Raw genomic sequence first — 16,837 nt, 5'->3', positions numbered from 1 at the left:
CTTTGCAGGTGAAGGCAGAAGCTGGGGAGAAGGGCCTGGAATGGACAGAGCTTGTCAGGTTAGGGGCATGGGATGAGGGAGGTACCCCAGGGTATCTGTGAATTTGGGGACTTCACTAAGTGTGCTCTAATACCTTGGGAAGGATTTTCAAAAACAGACACAATCTTGTCACACATAAGAACTTCTCTGTGAGGTTCTTGAAGTGGGAGATGTATTCTGGGAGGAAAGACTTGAAAGCACTAGAAGGGAAGAAAGGCAATTTAGTTGAAGATGAATTTGATAAGCTGGGAGGGAGGCCAGAGCGGTGTCGAAAGCGGTAAGGTGTCTAGCTTGTGCATGCTAGCCTAGGAAGGAATGCGGTTCGATCCCCCTGCATATCATATGGTCGCCCAAGCCAGGAGCGATTTCTGAGTGCATAGCCAGGAGTAACCCCTGAGTGCCACTGGGTGTGACCCCAAAACCAACCAAACAAACAAACTAAAAACAAGAACAAAAAACCAATAATAAGCTGGGAGGGAAGTGAGGCCATCTTGACTTTTAGGGAGGTTTCAATTATGGAGGGTTTAGGAGATGATGCCCAGCCCTTTTGTCCATTTGTGAAGGATTGGCTTCCTTCCTTCCTTCCTTCCTTCCTTCCTTCCTTCCTTCCTTCCTTCCTTCCTTCCTTCCTTCCTTCCTTCCTTCCTTCCTTCCTTCCTTCCTTCCTTTCTTCCTCCTTCCCTCCCTCCCTCCCTCCCTCCTTCCTTCCTTCCTTCCTTCCTTCCTTCCTTCCTTCCTTCCTTCCTTCCTTCCTTCCTTCCTTCCTTCCTTCCTTCCTTCCTTCCTTCCTTCCTTCCTTCCTCCTCCCTCCCTCCCTCCCTCCCTCCCTCCCTTCCTTCCTTCCTTCCTTCCTTCCTTCCTTCCTTCCTTCCTTCCTTCCTTCCTTCCTTCCTTCCTTCCTTCCTTCCTTCCTTCCTCCTCCATCCCCTGGTTGCACTCAGGGGTTACTCCTGGCTCTGCACTCAGAAATTGGCTTGGGGGACCATTTGGGGTACTGGGGATCTAACCTGGGTCTGTCTTGTGTAGGCTGCATGCAAGGCAAGTGCCCTGATGCTATACTCTCTCTCCCCCTCTGCTTTCTCTCTCTCCATGTAAATGTAATAATTAATTGGTGCTATTAGGATCAGAGTGATAGTACATCGAGTAATGCATTTGCCTTACATATGGCCAACCTGGGTAGATCACTAATATCCCATATGGTCCCCCGAACACTGCTAGGAGTAATTCTTGAGTGGAGAGTCAGGAGTTACCCTTGAGTATAGCTGTGGCTAACTCAATAACAACAGAAATTGGTGCTATAATCAAGCCTACTTATATTAGGGAAGAGCAGGCCTTAGAGGCAGAACAACTGGTCCAGGATGTCACCTGAGGTGGTGATAGGGCTGGGATTCAAATTCTTTCAATTCCAGTTCTTACTGTAGCGGAGCACACCCAGCAATGCTCAGAATTTTCCTCTAGCTCTGTGCTCATAGACATGTTTGGGTATTTACTTTTGCTGCCGGGATCAGGGCAAGGTAAATGCTCCACATGCTGTACCATATCTCTGGCCCCTCATCCAGTTCTTGATGAAGAATTAAATTCTCTGACTTCTCCCCATCTGTGATGTGATGCCAGGAAGCTGGGTAACTCTTATCCTGTTCCTGCTTTGCTCTGTTTTCATAACATAACTCTTACAAGACCACCAATTTAGCTTCACCATTTCTTCCTGGAAGCAGGATAAAGCTTTGGAATCCCCAGGCCATTTTTACTCAGCTTGAGCAGCTGATTTGGCATGTCCCCTGGGATTAGAGGATATCCTGTATTGGGCTGGAGCACCAGGGAGCATCCTCACAGTTTGAAACTTCCTCCACCTTGTGTTTTTGCTGGGCTAAGGTTTTTGGAGACATAGGAAGTAGAGATTTTTGAACTCAAACTTTTTCCGTTTGAGTGTAGACAGCTCTTTGTTCAGAGGGTCACTTCATGAGAACACAAACATAGAATTTTTATAGAATCATATTGGATAATGTCAACTCCTACCAACTAGTATTTTGCTTTGCTGCCCTGTTTATCATTATCTTGTTGGTGAATGACTTTCTTAGGTTGGAAGAAAATACTGATTGCTCTTTTTCCAGATACCATCCTCTGTGATCTAACCCAAGTCTCTTTCTTCTCAGGGCTCTGTGGAATATTTGTGAAGTAGGTATCCTGGGAGAATTGTGGCCAAGGAAAGGCTTGGGAAAGGGAAAAGAGGGATCTGCGTTTGGGAATATAGCTCAGTGGTAGAGCACTTGCCTTTGTGTTTGGGACTCTGGTTTTCATTCCAAATATTGGTGGGGTGGGGAGGAGGAGAAAGGAAATGTCTGATGAGCTTTTGACATTTTCTGAGATGGTGCCAGCCATTTCTAAACTCTCTCTCTTTAGTCCTTTTCTTCCCTCCTTTTTCTATTTTCTTCTCTCCTAATTTTATTTCAGAACGGGGAAATACTACAAAGAATCAAGGAAAGGGCCTGCTGCTTATGGTGGATAAAGATAGACAAGCTGATGAATGTCAGGATCTAGTGAACTCTAAGCCACACATAAAATACATAAAAATTATTTTATGTTCTGGCTACATAAAAATTACAAGCTTTCATTTCATCATAAGTAAAATGGGAGCAATGTTTTTTAATTTATCATATTTGTGGTAAGAAGAAATAAAATAACAATTTTGATAGCAGCAACTTAGTTCCACAAAGCGTAGTCTTGTACCCCAAAGCAGAGATAGTCACGCATCTTAGTTGACAAATTGGATTCAATTAAGCACCAAACTGCATCTTAACTTCTATTTAGCAGTTTTGGATTTTGTATATTCAATTTAGGAGAATATCTATATATATTCCCTATTGAACACCATAAAAATGGCTTAAAGGGTAGAATGCATGCTTTACATGTGGGATCCCAAGGTTATGCCCTGGCACTGTATTGGGCTCTGAGCACTGCTGAGTGTGGCTCCCAAGCACTATGTCAATAATGCAGTCCTCCCTGCCCCAAAGCATGCCCTATTGAATTTATTTTTAATTTTATTTTATCCCTATTGACTTTATTAACTTTTGTTGCATGGGCACTTCTCCAGGCCCTGTTGGAGTTGTTATACAATTTGTAGAATACACACTATTGTTGTTCCAAAACCTAAAATTCTTTGAGCTGCTCTGAAACCGCTGATCTCAAAAGGTTTTTTATTTAATTTTATTTTATCGTTTTTGATATGGTGGAATTGTAATAGTACAAGTTTCTATGTGTGGTTGCCGGATTGATCTACATAGATATTTAGAGGACACTTAGTTACATTTGAATGGCGGGTATAGGGACAAATATTTTTATTTGTAGACATATATCCCCTTCACCATTGGGTTTATCCATATGCTATGAAAGTCGTCATCAATACTGTAATATAAATTTTACTAAGTCTCCTATATTTTAGCTGGCAACATTTCTAAGGCAGTTTGCCTATCACTAAAGAATTTCCTGCATTTATTCATTTAATTTTATGGGATTCTTTTACCCTCAATTTCAAGATGAGGACATTAGGTAAGGGACGTTATATCAGCTGGGTAAGCTCCCAGAATTCCAGCTTGGTTCCATGTTGGTTCAAATTTGATCCCGCTCCCATGTCTGACAATGCTTACCTTTGTTTTACCATGTCCTTGTATTGTTTGAGGTTCAAAATTAGAAGTCTCATGTAAGACATATACTTTTGTCTCACATACCTGGCCATGAGTAGCATTTTTTTTATTAATTACCATCACCCTGTCCCTTGAACTCTGATTAATCTTCCCAACTCAGGCTGGAACATGGGGTTGCCTCTACATCCACCGTAACACACACACACACACACACACACACACACACACACACACACACACACACACACACACACACACACACACACACACACACACACACACCTTGAGCTAGCTGGGGACCACTTAGCAATGTTCTGTTGATGTGGAGATGTGGCCTTTTACAGGTTTTCTTCATCCCTTCATTTCTTCAATTAAAACAAGCCTGTCTGGATTTTCTCGGTGGAGCTGAGCAGGGGGCAAGGGGTGCTAGTGCTAGCACTCAGCCCTTACAAGTTGTAGTCCCAGTTCTGCAGAATGTACAGCCCTGTGCTGGGCTGTGATTCCTGAGTGATGAGCTGAGAGTTTGAGACTTGTTTTCCCTACTAGGCAGGCTGCTTCCAAATCAGTGTGTAGGCCGCATCTCTCCAAACTCTCTAGCAGGGCCCAGGTCAGTGCCGATTTTGCAGTTTTTCTAGGAATGTTCAAGAAGCTTGGGGAGAGGACACATTTGACAGGTGTGGGTAGGGGACATCTTGGGCAAGCAGCCAGCAAGCACTGTGCTCACATGAATAAGAATGCGGGCAAGGGTTCCGCGGTGTGACTTGCAATATTGAATGGGGCTGGAACTTTCTTGAGCCTCATTCCCTAGGTGTCACATAGCAGATTTGTTTTGTGGCTGCACAGCCAGAATAACTATGAAAACAAACTGCAATGAAGAGCTTTTTTTTTTTGGCTCCTCTAGTGTATTTGCTTGCTAAGTAGTAATGATAACATAGCAGCAGGAAGTTTGGATATCTGAATTAGTTCTGAAAGAGGAAAATAATAGCCAATTATAAATTGATCAAAATTCTAAACCAATGTTTGGCTATGATTTCTCTGGGGGAGTTGAAAATTGTGGGAGTTTTGAAGTCTTAGGATGTTTGTTTTATTGTACTTTGGGGGCACATCTGGAAGTGCTCAAGGGTTATTACTCCTAGTGGGCTTAGGAATGCCTATGGGATGCCAGAGATTAAACCCTGGTTGGCCACTGTACTATCACTCCTGCTCCAGTACTAGGATGTTTGTATATGAAACTCAATTGAATGAATTTTTTGTTCACTGGCAAGGACAAAATTTGTTGAAAATTGTTAGAGAGTCTAGCCTTGGAAACTATCTTATATAAGTTATAAGCTTAGAGAAACACACATGTAACCAAATATACATAGCAATGTCTAAATATATGAAAAGTATACTTTAGTGACAAGGATGGCAAGTTATTCATATTTAGCTAAAAATCATTTGGTTTTTATTACTTCAAACATAAATGTATTCTGGCATTAATTAAAGTATGAAAATAACCCAGAATGTCGTGTCTTCAGAGTCATTAAAATATTGGCTGCCTTCAAAAATCAATTGGTGCATAACTTGTGTTCAGATTGTAGCCAGCAATTTATGAGAGTTGGAATAGATTTAGAACCTCATGTGGTAAATAATGATATTTTCAAAAAGCTCATGGATACACAAATTTTCTGTCTATTAATTATTTCCACAGGTAATTATGTGTGAGCTTATAAAAAAGGAGAACTTACTGCTTCTCTGTTAGCTTTTACAAATACTCAAATCTGCCCTACAACTAGACAAGTAGGGGAAAGGGGCACTAGTATCTTAAAAGAACACCCCACTTTGTCCCACTCTGAGCATCTCTCCCCTAGAAGGACTTTGAGGGGGTCATGTCTTGTAGTTCTCTCCTTTTACACCCCCATAATTTCCACCTAAGTGGCCTCTAGCCACAGAGATCTCTTTCAGGGTCACTCATCTGTGAGTGTTATTAAATGTCAGATGACTCAAGAATTGACAACTGGGGTCAGGAGCAATAGTACAGTGGGTAAAGCGTTTTGCCTTGCATGCAATAGACAAGGCTTTGATCCCTGACATCCCATATGGCTGGTCCCCTGAGTACCACCAGTAATGATTCCTGGGTGCAGAGCCAGAGGTAACTCTTGAGCAACACCAGGTTTGGCTTAAAAAAAAAGAACATGGCCTTCCAGGTCTTAGGAAGGTACTAATAAGCATGGGGGTCTGTTTCAGATAGTTTTTGCTGAGATACAAGTCATCTAAACCTCAAAGTCTAAAATTGTGGTGGAAAAATCATGGTTCCATGGCTTTGTGAGGATTTTAGTTAGTTTCCCCCCTTGATATTTTATTGGCTCATTTATGTTGCTATCATAAGTTGGAGGGTCAACTGGCTTGGAAGTTTCATGATGGCTCCTACCTTTAGTTCTGACTTACTTCTTCCCTGTGTGACTTCACTTCCAGGCAGCTACTTCAAATGGTATTCTTCGAACTCAATTCAAAGGGAAGGTGCAATATTTTGTAAAGTCTTGTCTTGAAATTCACATACTATTTGTTGGTCAATCAAGTCCCAAGGCCAGCCCCAGATATAAGTCTGAGAAAATAGATCAGAGAAGAATGAAAAAGTAACTTTGTAGGAGGAAGAGAGGGATGCAAAGAAATGATGCTTGTATCTTTGCAAAGTATTGACCACTTGGATTTCTTCATGTCCTGTGCCCTATAGATGATAGGAGCAGTTCTATAAAAGCCAATAAAATTATGCCAATTTTACCCATTCATTATAAATGTAGTAATTTAATATAGTAAAGTTGATTTTGGGAGTTTTATTCTGGGAGTCATTTGAGGGAAAATGTAAAAGCGCCAAGACTTCAGGAACCACTTGATAGGAAATCGTTGTTTAATTTGGGAGTGCTGGTACACATTATTCAGTTCTTGTAATTAATCCTATGATTTTTCTTTCTAAATAGCTGCTTCCATCTTGAATAAAGTAAACCTATCTGTGAACCCCTGTGATGATTTCTTCCGGTTTGCCTGTGATGGCTGGATAAACAGTAATCCAATTCCTGAAGATATGCCAAGCTATGGAGTTTATCCGTGGCTGAGACATAATGTTGATCTCAAGTTGAAAGGTAAGTTTCTGTTAGGGGTTGGTGATCTTATCTGACAGGGGCATTATTGGACAGAAAACACATAATTTGGAATTAGAAGCATGACCATACATTTTAACTTGACTAATTTTATTCCCAAGAGTTTTTAAATGAAAGATTGAAGGTAGATTTCTAGTTTCACCAAGTTTAGAACAAGCCTAGTACAAGTCTTTTTTGGGGAGGGTTGTTTTGGGGCCAAACCTGGCAGTACCCAGGGAACCATATGCAGTACTGAGGACCAAACCTAGGTTTACTGTGTGCAAGGTAAGAACTTTACCCACTATACTATTGCCTATAAATACTCATTGATATGTTTGATAATATAGCAAACATAAACTGGTACTTAATTGTTGTGTTATGTTTAAGTACTTAATGAACTTAATTGGTCTATTGTCTTTAGAGTAAACTTCATAAGTTGTTCATTGTGTCCCACATGTTCATAGTATACAAACTATTTTAATACCTTGTCCTTTTTTGAGGGGCACACCCTTTGACGCTCAGGGATTACTCCCGGCTACATGCCCAGAAATCGCTCCTGTCTTGGGAGGACCATATGGGACGCTGGGGGATTGAACCTCTGGTCTGCCCTAGGCTAGCGCTTGCAAGGTAGATGCCTTACCTCTAGTGCCACCACTCCGGCCCCGATAACTTGTCTTTTGACCTCAGTTTTGATCTTGTGCTTGTTATATTATTCTTCATAATGTCTAAGTTAACTTCAAGGAGATTTCTTCTATGGTCTTTAGCAACACAGACACATGGGTGTGATGTGTACATGGTTATGTGTGCATACATATATGTGTTTACACATTACAAAAGGTGAAAATGTTCTTTGAGGACTCTTTGCTTATTGTAGATCAATTATAAATAAATAACAAGAAGAAACCTACTTCAAAATCTGCTACCCAGTGTTGTCTACATATAAATTAATGGGTCCTAGAGTTGGTGTGGGGATGGTGAGGCCTTTCTTGGCTAGGCCTGGTGCCAGCAGACTGTAGAGTGACAGAAGAGAAATTCCCAAAACAATCAGATGAAGTTTCACGAGAAATTCAGCTTTATTACAAGGCCCTAACAACCATGTGCCACATGGCTTCTAAGCTAAACAGCTTCTTCCCTGCTGCTCATCTTCCATCCTCCTGCATCTGCTCTCTCTCTGCTCCTCCCCCAGCCTCTCTATTATCTTCTATCCCAAACAACAGACCCTCACAGGAGTAGGTGGGAGTGACCATCCAGGTAAGATTAGCATATGGAATTGGTGAAGGGGTAACAACCTAGTGATAACTGTTTTTTTTTTTTTTGGTTCCTGGGCCATACCTGGAGGTGCTCAAAGGTTACTCCTGGCTCTTCATTCAGAAATCTCTCCTGGCAGGCTCAGGGGACCATATGGGATGCTGGGGATTGAACCTAGGTCCATCCCAGGTTGGCAACATGCAAGGCAAATGCCTTACTGCTGTGCTATTGCTCCGCCCTCTAGTGACAACTTTTAAGTGCAAACGTATTCTGGGGTGGCGAACAAGTTCGACACAAAGAGCCAAAATTTTAAACTGTGAAAGTCAGAGAGCCACACCACGCAGTGACCTGCCAAAACAGACAAACACTCACAAAAGCATCTAATTTTAACAATAATATATTAAACACATATTGCATTTTGCCATTTTGAGTGAGGGTCAAAGTCCTGCAGTGATGGTGAGGGTGTGCTGCGTCCTCCACACTAAGAACTAATGGCAAAATGTGACACAACATGTGACACACGGTCGTCGTCGCCCCCCCCCCGCCCCCCCCCCCCCCCGCTCGCTGCCCTGTGCAGTTCCTCCTCAAAGGCAGCAGAACAAAATCCAAAGTTGGCAAAGAGCCACAGTAGACAAAATAATGATAAGAAGCAAAGAGCCGCATTCATTTTGGCCGGGAGCCACATGCGGCTCGAGAGTCGTGTGTTCGCCACCCCTGATATATATATATATATATATATATATATGTGTGTGTGTGTGTGTGTATGTATGAAAGGATCATATATTCTATTTTTATAATAATTATTCTTCACATGTTAACATGTTTTCATGTTCATAAAATAGATTACACCATCCTTTGTGTGAATGCTTTATATAGATACAGTAGGATTTAATTCCTAGTTTTGTCATTTAGGTTGTTTTCATATTTTGCCTCATAAAAAGACAGAGTATATGTTTTGAAGCCATTAGTCATCACATTTTGAACTGGATTTGATTTCTGCTGTCTTCTAATTTATTCTTTGTGTTATTTTTGGCCAACTAATTGCCTAACCTATCTTTATTTTCTTATCTCTATTTATGAAAAAAACACCCATTTCATAGGGTTTGTGGGAATTAAAGGATGTGATTTTATTAACCACTCAGTTCCTTTCTGGCATGTTTTTGCCTTTCCATTTCATTTTGAAGGTAGTTCTAAGATTCATGAGTAACATGAAGCAAATACTTCAAGGTTTTTATTTTTGTCTTTTTCTTAGTAAATATCATGTGCTTTAAAAATATTGAATACACTCTAGATATTTTCCTCACCCTTGATAAAAAGAGAGAGCATCAAAAAATAAAGCCAAATTCTACCAATCAAAAAAGTGCCATTTTCTCATAGCTGATAGAGAACACACAGATACGGCTGTCCAATTTGTGGAATAAAATTGATTTGACAGACCTGGGCTGATGAAAAATTGCCCTTGATTGAAGTCAGCAACCTGACTTTGCGAATTTCATCTTTAAATGGCATAGAGGACTTCGATTTCTACATGGAAAATGCAATTATTTCTTCTTCTTTCTAAGACACAGGCTTTTTGTTTCAACAGCTAAATGTTGTTATGTGCCTGAATGTCTTAAATTTTCCTTCCTGCCAAACCTACCAAATTTGTCTTCATATGGCCATGAAGATGACACAGCAAGCATTGCTTCTGGACAAGCAGATGAAACTTTTGCAAATGAGTACTTGTGAAACATGAGGCAATGAATGAGATAGAACACTTGCAAAAGACAGATGACTTAAGGTACGGACAGCTCATCTCTATTATACAGTAGTGCTTTTGGGCATCATTTTATAAAGAAATGTAGCAGATTAACATGTTCAAGCACAGACAGTACTAGCCCAACATTCCATGCATCAATGAGCAGAGAATGACTGTGATTCGTGGATCATTTAGTTATTTGTAAATACCTACTGGCTGAGATTCAAATGGTTCTCGTAATTAACTAACCCCCATAATAAACCTCCTCTAAGTGATTCTAGCCAAACTATCTTTTGCAGGTAATAGACAGCTGGCAATTTCAGGTAAGCTCTTGAAAAGTCAAATTGGTCATTAGAAAGTTACGACTGTTGAAGACAGTGAATTGTATCATTTCCTTCTACTAAATGTGAAACTTGAAGTCATTAAGTTCTTTGAATCAAGTGATATCAGACTGGAAAAATAAAATGGGGATAATTATGTATGGGCAGTGGGGTAGGTGGGCGAGTGACTTGGGGAGTTGGTATAGCACTAAATCAGCCATTGAGGGTGAATTTTTATTCTTGGAGAGAACTCAGCCCTGTTGGTCTCTTCTTTTTCTTGTTTGTTTATCTTTGCGGCCACAACAGTATGTTAAGGGCTTACTCCTGGCTCTGCACTCAGGAATCACTGATGGTGAGCTTGGAGGCATATGGGATGCTGGAAATCAAACCTAGGCTGGCTACATGCAAGGTAAACCCTCTACCAACTGTACTATTATTCTGGCCCCCAATTACTCTCATTTTTGATCATGCTGGCTGGTTTTTTCTTTTTCTTTTTTTTTTGAGGGGGGGGCACATCTAGCAGTGCTCAGTGCTTAATTCTGAATCTGTGATGAGGGCTCACCCCTGATGGTGCTCAGGGAAACATAGCATGTGGAACTTTGTTTGGATACATGCACGGCAAACACCCTGCTCACTGTATTATCTCCCTAGCCCTATGCATAGGATATTCAAATTATTAAAAAGTTAGTATAAGATAAGCACATTTACTGTATTTTCCGGCATATAAGACGACTTTTGAAACAAAAAAAAAGTCAACCGAAAATCGGGGGTCGTCTTAGATGCCGAGTATATCCCGAAAAATATTTCAATATGCCGCTAAAAGAAAATTGCCTGAATATTGCCACAAAACGAATTTTCCAACTTGATCCTGCACCAATCACAGCAAGGCTGCTCGGATCGCCTCTCTAACTCAACCAATCCAAGCAGGCTTTTGATGCATGCAAATTAGACAATGTTCTGGACCCGAATCTACACTGCAAAAAGCCTGCTTAGATTGGCCAGAGTCAGAGAGGAAGTCTAAAGCATAACCTTTGAACCTTTGCTTGTTGTGATTGGCTCACTGTGGTACATGAGCACAGGAACACATGCAGCACATGCTGCACAGGAGCGTTCTGTCTGATACAGTGAATATAGGCCTAAACCTATGTTTTAACTGCAAAATTAGGGGGTTGTCATATACGCCCAGTCGTCTTATACACCGGCAAATATGGTAATATGTTATTTTGGTGATAGAGAAGAGTCAGAGAACATATTTATCACTGGTGGAAGGTTTGGAGTGGTACTCCACAACTAAAATATATCAACTTTAATATTATTGAAAGCTAATATTTCTATTAAAACTAAAAAGAAACTTAAAAAGTTTTAATGTCCCATTCTGTTGTATCTTCTATTCAGTAAGTGTCTTCTGTGGTTCTCATAGCCATCCTTCATAGAGTGCTTATATTGCTTATTTTTCTTATTCTGTCTGTTACCTCTCACCCACTCTCTGAGATATGAGGAGCAGAACCTTGTTCATTGTCTTCATATTGACTCAGCCCAAACCTGTTACCTGACCTATTGTACTCAGAGAAAGAAGTACTCTCTGTGAGTGTCTGGGTGTAATGGTACTGTATGGGGGGGCCAGTAGACAGGGGTGGCTTTCTCGATTCGTTTGTCTCCCATTTTGCTTACTGTCCTAGAGTCCTGAGATGCAACCTGAATTTACTCCTGATGGGAAGGAAAGGTCACCACTGTCAGTTCTTTGTTCATATTCCAGGCCTCAGAAAGACAGGGCAGGCAGAGGTACAGTGACAGTGGCCTGAACCCTTTGTCAGGCCCCAAGACTTCCTGGTGAGATACAAGCAAAGTGATTTGCTGTTTGAGTTTGAGTTCTGGAAAAGTAACAGAGACTCTCCCACTTACTATGTGGCAATAAACAACGCTCCACGTGCAGCTATTTGAATTCAGTGGGAAGTGTTGAATGACTTTCACATGGCATTTTCCTTTTATTGCTGTTAATTTGAGGGGAATCATTTTAAAAACTAATATTCATATAGCTATTGGCTTTGATTGTTTTCACCAGTTATAGAAAACCTCATTCATTAAGTAATGTTTGTTGCCAGGCCTCGGAGATAGTACCAGACAGAAGTCTCTAGACTGGCATGCAGCAACCCTTGTTTAGATCCTGATTCCAGGGCCAGGAATGGCCCCTGAGTCCCTTTGGGTGTGGCCCCAAGAATTACTCCTCAATAAAGAGAAATACGGTTTTTCAAACCAAATAAATACTACAAGTTTAATTGGTGAGAAAACTTTAACTTCAATATTAAAGTAAATAATTTGTTCTTCAAATACAGACCATTCCCCTCTGCAGAATGCCACCATGACTATAAATATGGAAACTGATTTTAAAGAGGATAATCTAGGGGCAAAAATGGTAGGTCAGGATATTCCATTACATTCCAGCTTTAACTGCCAGTCCTTGGTTATGACCTCACATCCTGGATGGATGGTTTGGATAATGTTGTAGGTCAGACAACATATTCTTTGGGTAAACATTGATTTTTGAATCCCCCTACAGGAAAAGAGAGGCAAAGAAATGGACATTGAACATTGTATGGAAAATTTTTATCGTAAGTTGGTCTCGACCTGGAATTAGGGCCTGTCTAGATGCCACTTAAAAATCTCACACCCATGGCTGGAGCAATAGTATACTGGGTAGGGCATATCTGTTGCCAGGGAGTCAAACCTAGGTCATGGCTACTACAGCCCCAGCCACAAGCCAGTACCTTTCCTTATGTACTATCTTTCCAGCCTCCTTAAAAATTTTTTACCATAGGAATATAGACCCTTAAAAGAGTTGTTGATAGAATTTAGGGACTTGATTTGGGATAAAATGCAGCTTATCTTCTTCTTCTTCTTCTTCTTCTTCTTCTTCTTCTTCTTCTTCTTCTTCTTCTTCTTCTTCTTCTTCTTCTTCTTCTTCTTCTTCTTCTTCTTCTTCTTCTTCTTCTTCTTCTTCTTCTTCTTCTTCTTCTTCTTCTTCTTCTTCTTCTTCTTCTTCTTCTTCTTCTTCTTCTTCTTCTTCTTCTTCTTCTTCTTCTTCTTCTTCTTCTTCTTCTTCTTCTTCTTCTTCTTCTTCTTCTTCTTCTTCTTCTTCTTCTTCTTCTTCTTCTTCTTCTTCTTCTTCTTCTTCTTCTTCTTCTTCTTCTTCTTCTTCTTCTTCTTCTTCTTCTCCCTCTCCTCCTCCTCCTCCTCCTCCTCCTCTTCCTCCTCCTCCTCCTCCTCCTCCTCTTCTTCCTCCTCCTCCTCTTCCTCCTCTTCCTCCTCCTCCTCCTCCTCCTCCTTCTTCTTCCTTCTTCCTCCTCCTCCTCCTCCCCCTCCCCTTCCCCCTCCACTTCCTCCCCCTCCTTCCTTCTTTTCTTCTTTCTTCTTGTCACACCCAGCAGTGCTCAGGGTTCACTCCTGGCTCTATGCTCAGAAATCGCTCCTGGCAGGCTTGGGGGACCATATGGGATGCCGGGATTCGAACCAATGACCTTCTGCATGAAAGGCAAACGCCTTACCTCCATGCTATCTCTCCGGCCCGATTTTCACTTAACACTCTTAGAACATTTCGCCCTTTAGTTAAGAATGAAGGCATCAAACCCTGGTACTATTAGCAGGTACAATCTTGTGACATTGTTTCCAAGGGGAATCATTGTTATATTGCAATCTTACTATAGATATCTGGAAGTAGACTGTCTATAGCAGGGGTCTCAAACTCAATTTACCTGGGGGCCGTAGGAGGCAAAGTCGGGGTGAGGCAGGGCCGCATAAGGAATTTCGCTTACCGAATATTCCCAATAAAAAACGGCATTAGTGAGAAAAAATCACAAAAAACCGCATTAAACATTTGCATACCCTGAACAGAACTGCTCGGGGTATGTGAATGTTTAATGCAATTTTTTCTTACTAATGCGGTTTTTATTGCGATTATTCGGTAAGCGAATAATCGCAAATACTGCAATATTTGAAGGCCGGCCGCGGGCCAGAAAATGTTGTACGGAGGGCTGCAAACGGCCTGTAGGCCGCGAGTTTGAGACCCCTGGTCTATAGACATCACTAATTCAAAACATCACTAATTCAAAGTCATTGGCCCAGTGCTAGATGTTATTTAATCAGTTGATGAAGTAGCACAGACATTATGAGGCCAAATAGTTAAATGGCTGTTTCATTTACTTTCAGATAACTGATTTCCATTGTATCTTTTGGTTGTTGGGTCACAGCCCTCAGTGGTCAGGGCTTACTTTTGGCTTTGTGCTCAGGGATCACTCCTGGTGGGCTTGTGGGCCCAATGGGGTGCGTGGGATCAAACCTGGGTTATCTTCCTGCAAGGCCAACTATCTACTGTACTGTCACTTCAGGACCAGGTTTCCATGATAAACATATGGGGTTTTGCTTTTGAGCCATGCCCAATAATTTTTAGGGCGTATTCCTGGTCCCATGCTCTGGCATCACTCTGGTGCTCAGTGACAGGGATTGATCCATTCCAGTTCAGTCAGAAGCAAGGTAAATAAATACCTTACAGTTTTTTTTGTCCTAAATTTGTTTAATAACTAAAGACATTATTCTTTGGCTTATAGATTTTAAGAGACTGTCTAAGCAATGTATGCACACACACAAAATAAGACACCCCCTGCCTATGAAAGTATTGCTGGGTAGACTTCAAGAAAATATAGTTAGAAGGAAATGCAAGACTTTGTTGCAGACATTCTGAGCAGAGTTGGCTATGACATGACTCATGGGTCCATTTCTGCAGAAGTCTCTTAACATATCCTGTTTAGAATCTTTGGTAATGAGAACATTACCTACAGTTAATTTCTGTTTAAAAGGATATTAGATGAAATCAGAGACTTGTGTTTAGAGATTTGTGCCAATGCCAAACTTTGTAGGATTACCTATGCCATGAAATAACAAAATTGCTAGATGAAATTACTAGGTTGCCACATGACTTATGAAAGCAGAGAGTTTAGGGTCAATGTCAAACTGAGGTGATAAAGCTTAGGTCAAGATGTAGTTTAACATTTTTACCAGTGTTGCAAATGATTGAAAATAGAAAAATATCAAGTACAGTCTTTATTCCTAAGTATACATTATATGGCATCTGAAGGAGCTCACTGGTCATATGAACTTGAGGTCAGTGATTTTTGGTTAAACTTGGCAGGGGAAGGTGAGGGAGGACTATAAATCTGGAGATGAGTGAGCTGTGAGGGAAGGCCCAAAGAGAAAACTGAGTCAATACAACTTGGCTTTGTTGGCAGGAAGGAAAGAAAAAAGCTGTCAGAGATGCCAGGATTGAAATGGGTGGGTAAAGGATGTCGCAATCCATTTGTGAGATTTGTGATTTGTGGCTAAGAATGCTGAGGTTACTGGAATGGAAGTATGACAGTGTGAAAATGCTATGCATGGGAATATTGACTTAAAAAAAGTGGAAAAGCAAATTTTAGTAGTGTAAATATTGCAGCATGTTATGAAAAGTTTCCTGTGAGTTAGCTTGAACATTGAAAGAGGAAAGAATAACTTTACTTCAGAAGACTGTCACCTAAATTTAGGTTCTTTTTACTAAATATAAGTTCTTTGACATGACTAATGACACAGGATATGCACATCCAGAGAAAGACATACATCCGCCCACCATGACACTTCTCCACCAGTCTGTGGCCAGGCCCACACTGTTTTGCATGGTTGGGGGTGTAGACGTGTATTTGACGGTACAGTTGTTAAGAAGGCACACATATTTTTGAAAAGCCACTTCCTCCCAAAGGATGACTATTTGGAAAGAATAGTAAAATCTAGCTGGCTTTGTTGGTAATCATTCTGAGGCGTGTCCATGTGATTTTCAGTGGTAGGGATTACTGAAGCTCCTCCAAGTTACCATGTGTTCCTGTCCTTACTTGCCAGAAACCAAAATAATAATGGAATAGAGAAGACAGGGTTTATTGTACAGGTACTTCCAGGGGTCAATCTGATGGGGCCACAGGGTAGATACATCTCATGTCCTGGACTTTGTAAGCTTCCCCATAGACATGGCTCAATCACTACCTTTTATCTGGATTGGTGAACCCAAAACTTGGGAGATAGGAAAATGTAAAGTGGGTTGCATGCAAGAGTGTTTCTAAGCTCTCTCTTGAGAGTACCTCCACAGACCATCTTAGTTTTTTTAGTCATAGATTTTATTTTTAATAGCGCCTACTGCAAATTATCACCTTAAGGAAACCTAGGAATCTTGGACCATGACTCTGTTATCTTTTCTTTTAAAAGAATGAAAGCAGTATAGCAGTATACAAATTTTAGGTGTGCTTCATTAAAAATCAACACGCATGAATACTATATTACACTTACCACTGAAAGTTCCATTACTTTCTTCACCATTTAGAATTTTTTCATGGAATACTTTTTTTTCATGGAATACTTTTTTAAAACTAATACTTTTTTGGGGGGGCACACCCGGTGATGCTCAGAGGTTACTCCTGGCTATGCGCTCAGAAATGCTCCTGGCTTGGGGACCATATGGGATGCCAGGGGATCGAACCATGGTCTGTCCTAGGCTAGCGCAGGCAAGGCAATGCCTTATCGCTTGTGTCACTGCTCCGGCTCCAAAAGTAATATCTTTTTTAAGCACCACGATTACAAACATATTTGTAGTTGGATTTCAGCTATTAAAAGAACACCCATTTACAGTGAATCTTATTTTTGTGAACTTTATAGTTGCCATAT

At 40.9% G+C, this 16,837-nt stretch overlaps 1 protein-coding gene across 2 annotated transcripts in view; it reads left to right on the top strand.

Annotated features, from left to right (window-relative positions):
- The window catches only part of PHEX (phosphate regulating endopeptidase X-linked), a 235,341-nt gene that overhangs the window by 10,893 nt on the left and 207,611 nt on the right, over positions 1–16,837 (top strand). For both annotated transcript variants that reach the window (XM_049767418.1, XM_049767420.1), the window contains exon 3: positions 6,638–6,799. In XM_049767418.1, the coding sequence (XP_049623375.1) occupies positions 6,638–6,799 (162 nt within the window). The remainder of the gene's footprint in view (positions 1–6,637; positions 6,800–16,837) is intronic.

Source organism: Suncus etruscus, chromosome X (genome assembly GCF_024139225.1).
Source record: "Suncus etruscus isolate mSunEtr1 chromosome X, mSunEtr1.pri.cur, whole genome shotgun sequence".
NCBI lineage: Eukaryota > Metazoa > Chordata > Mammalia > Eulipotyphla > Soricidae > Suncus > Suncus etruscus.
This window is presented reverse-complemented; position numbering and strand designations above follow the sequence as displayed.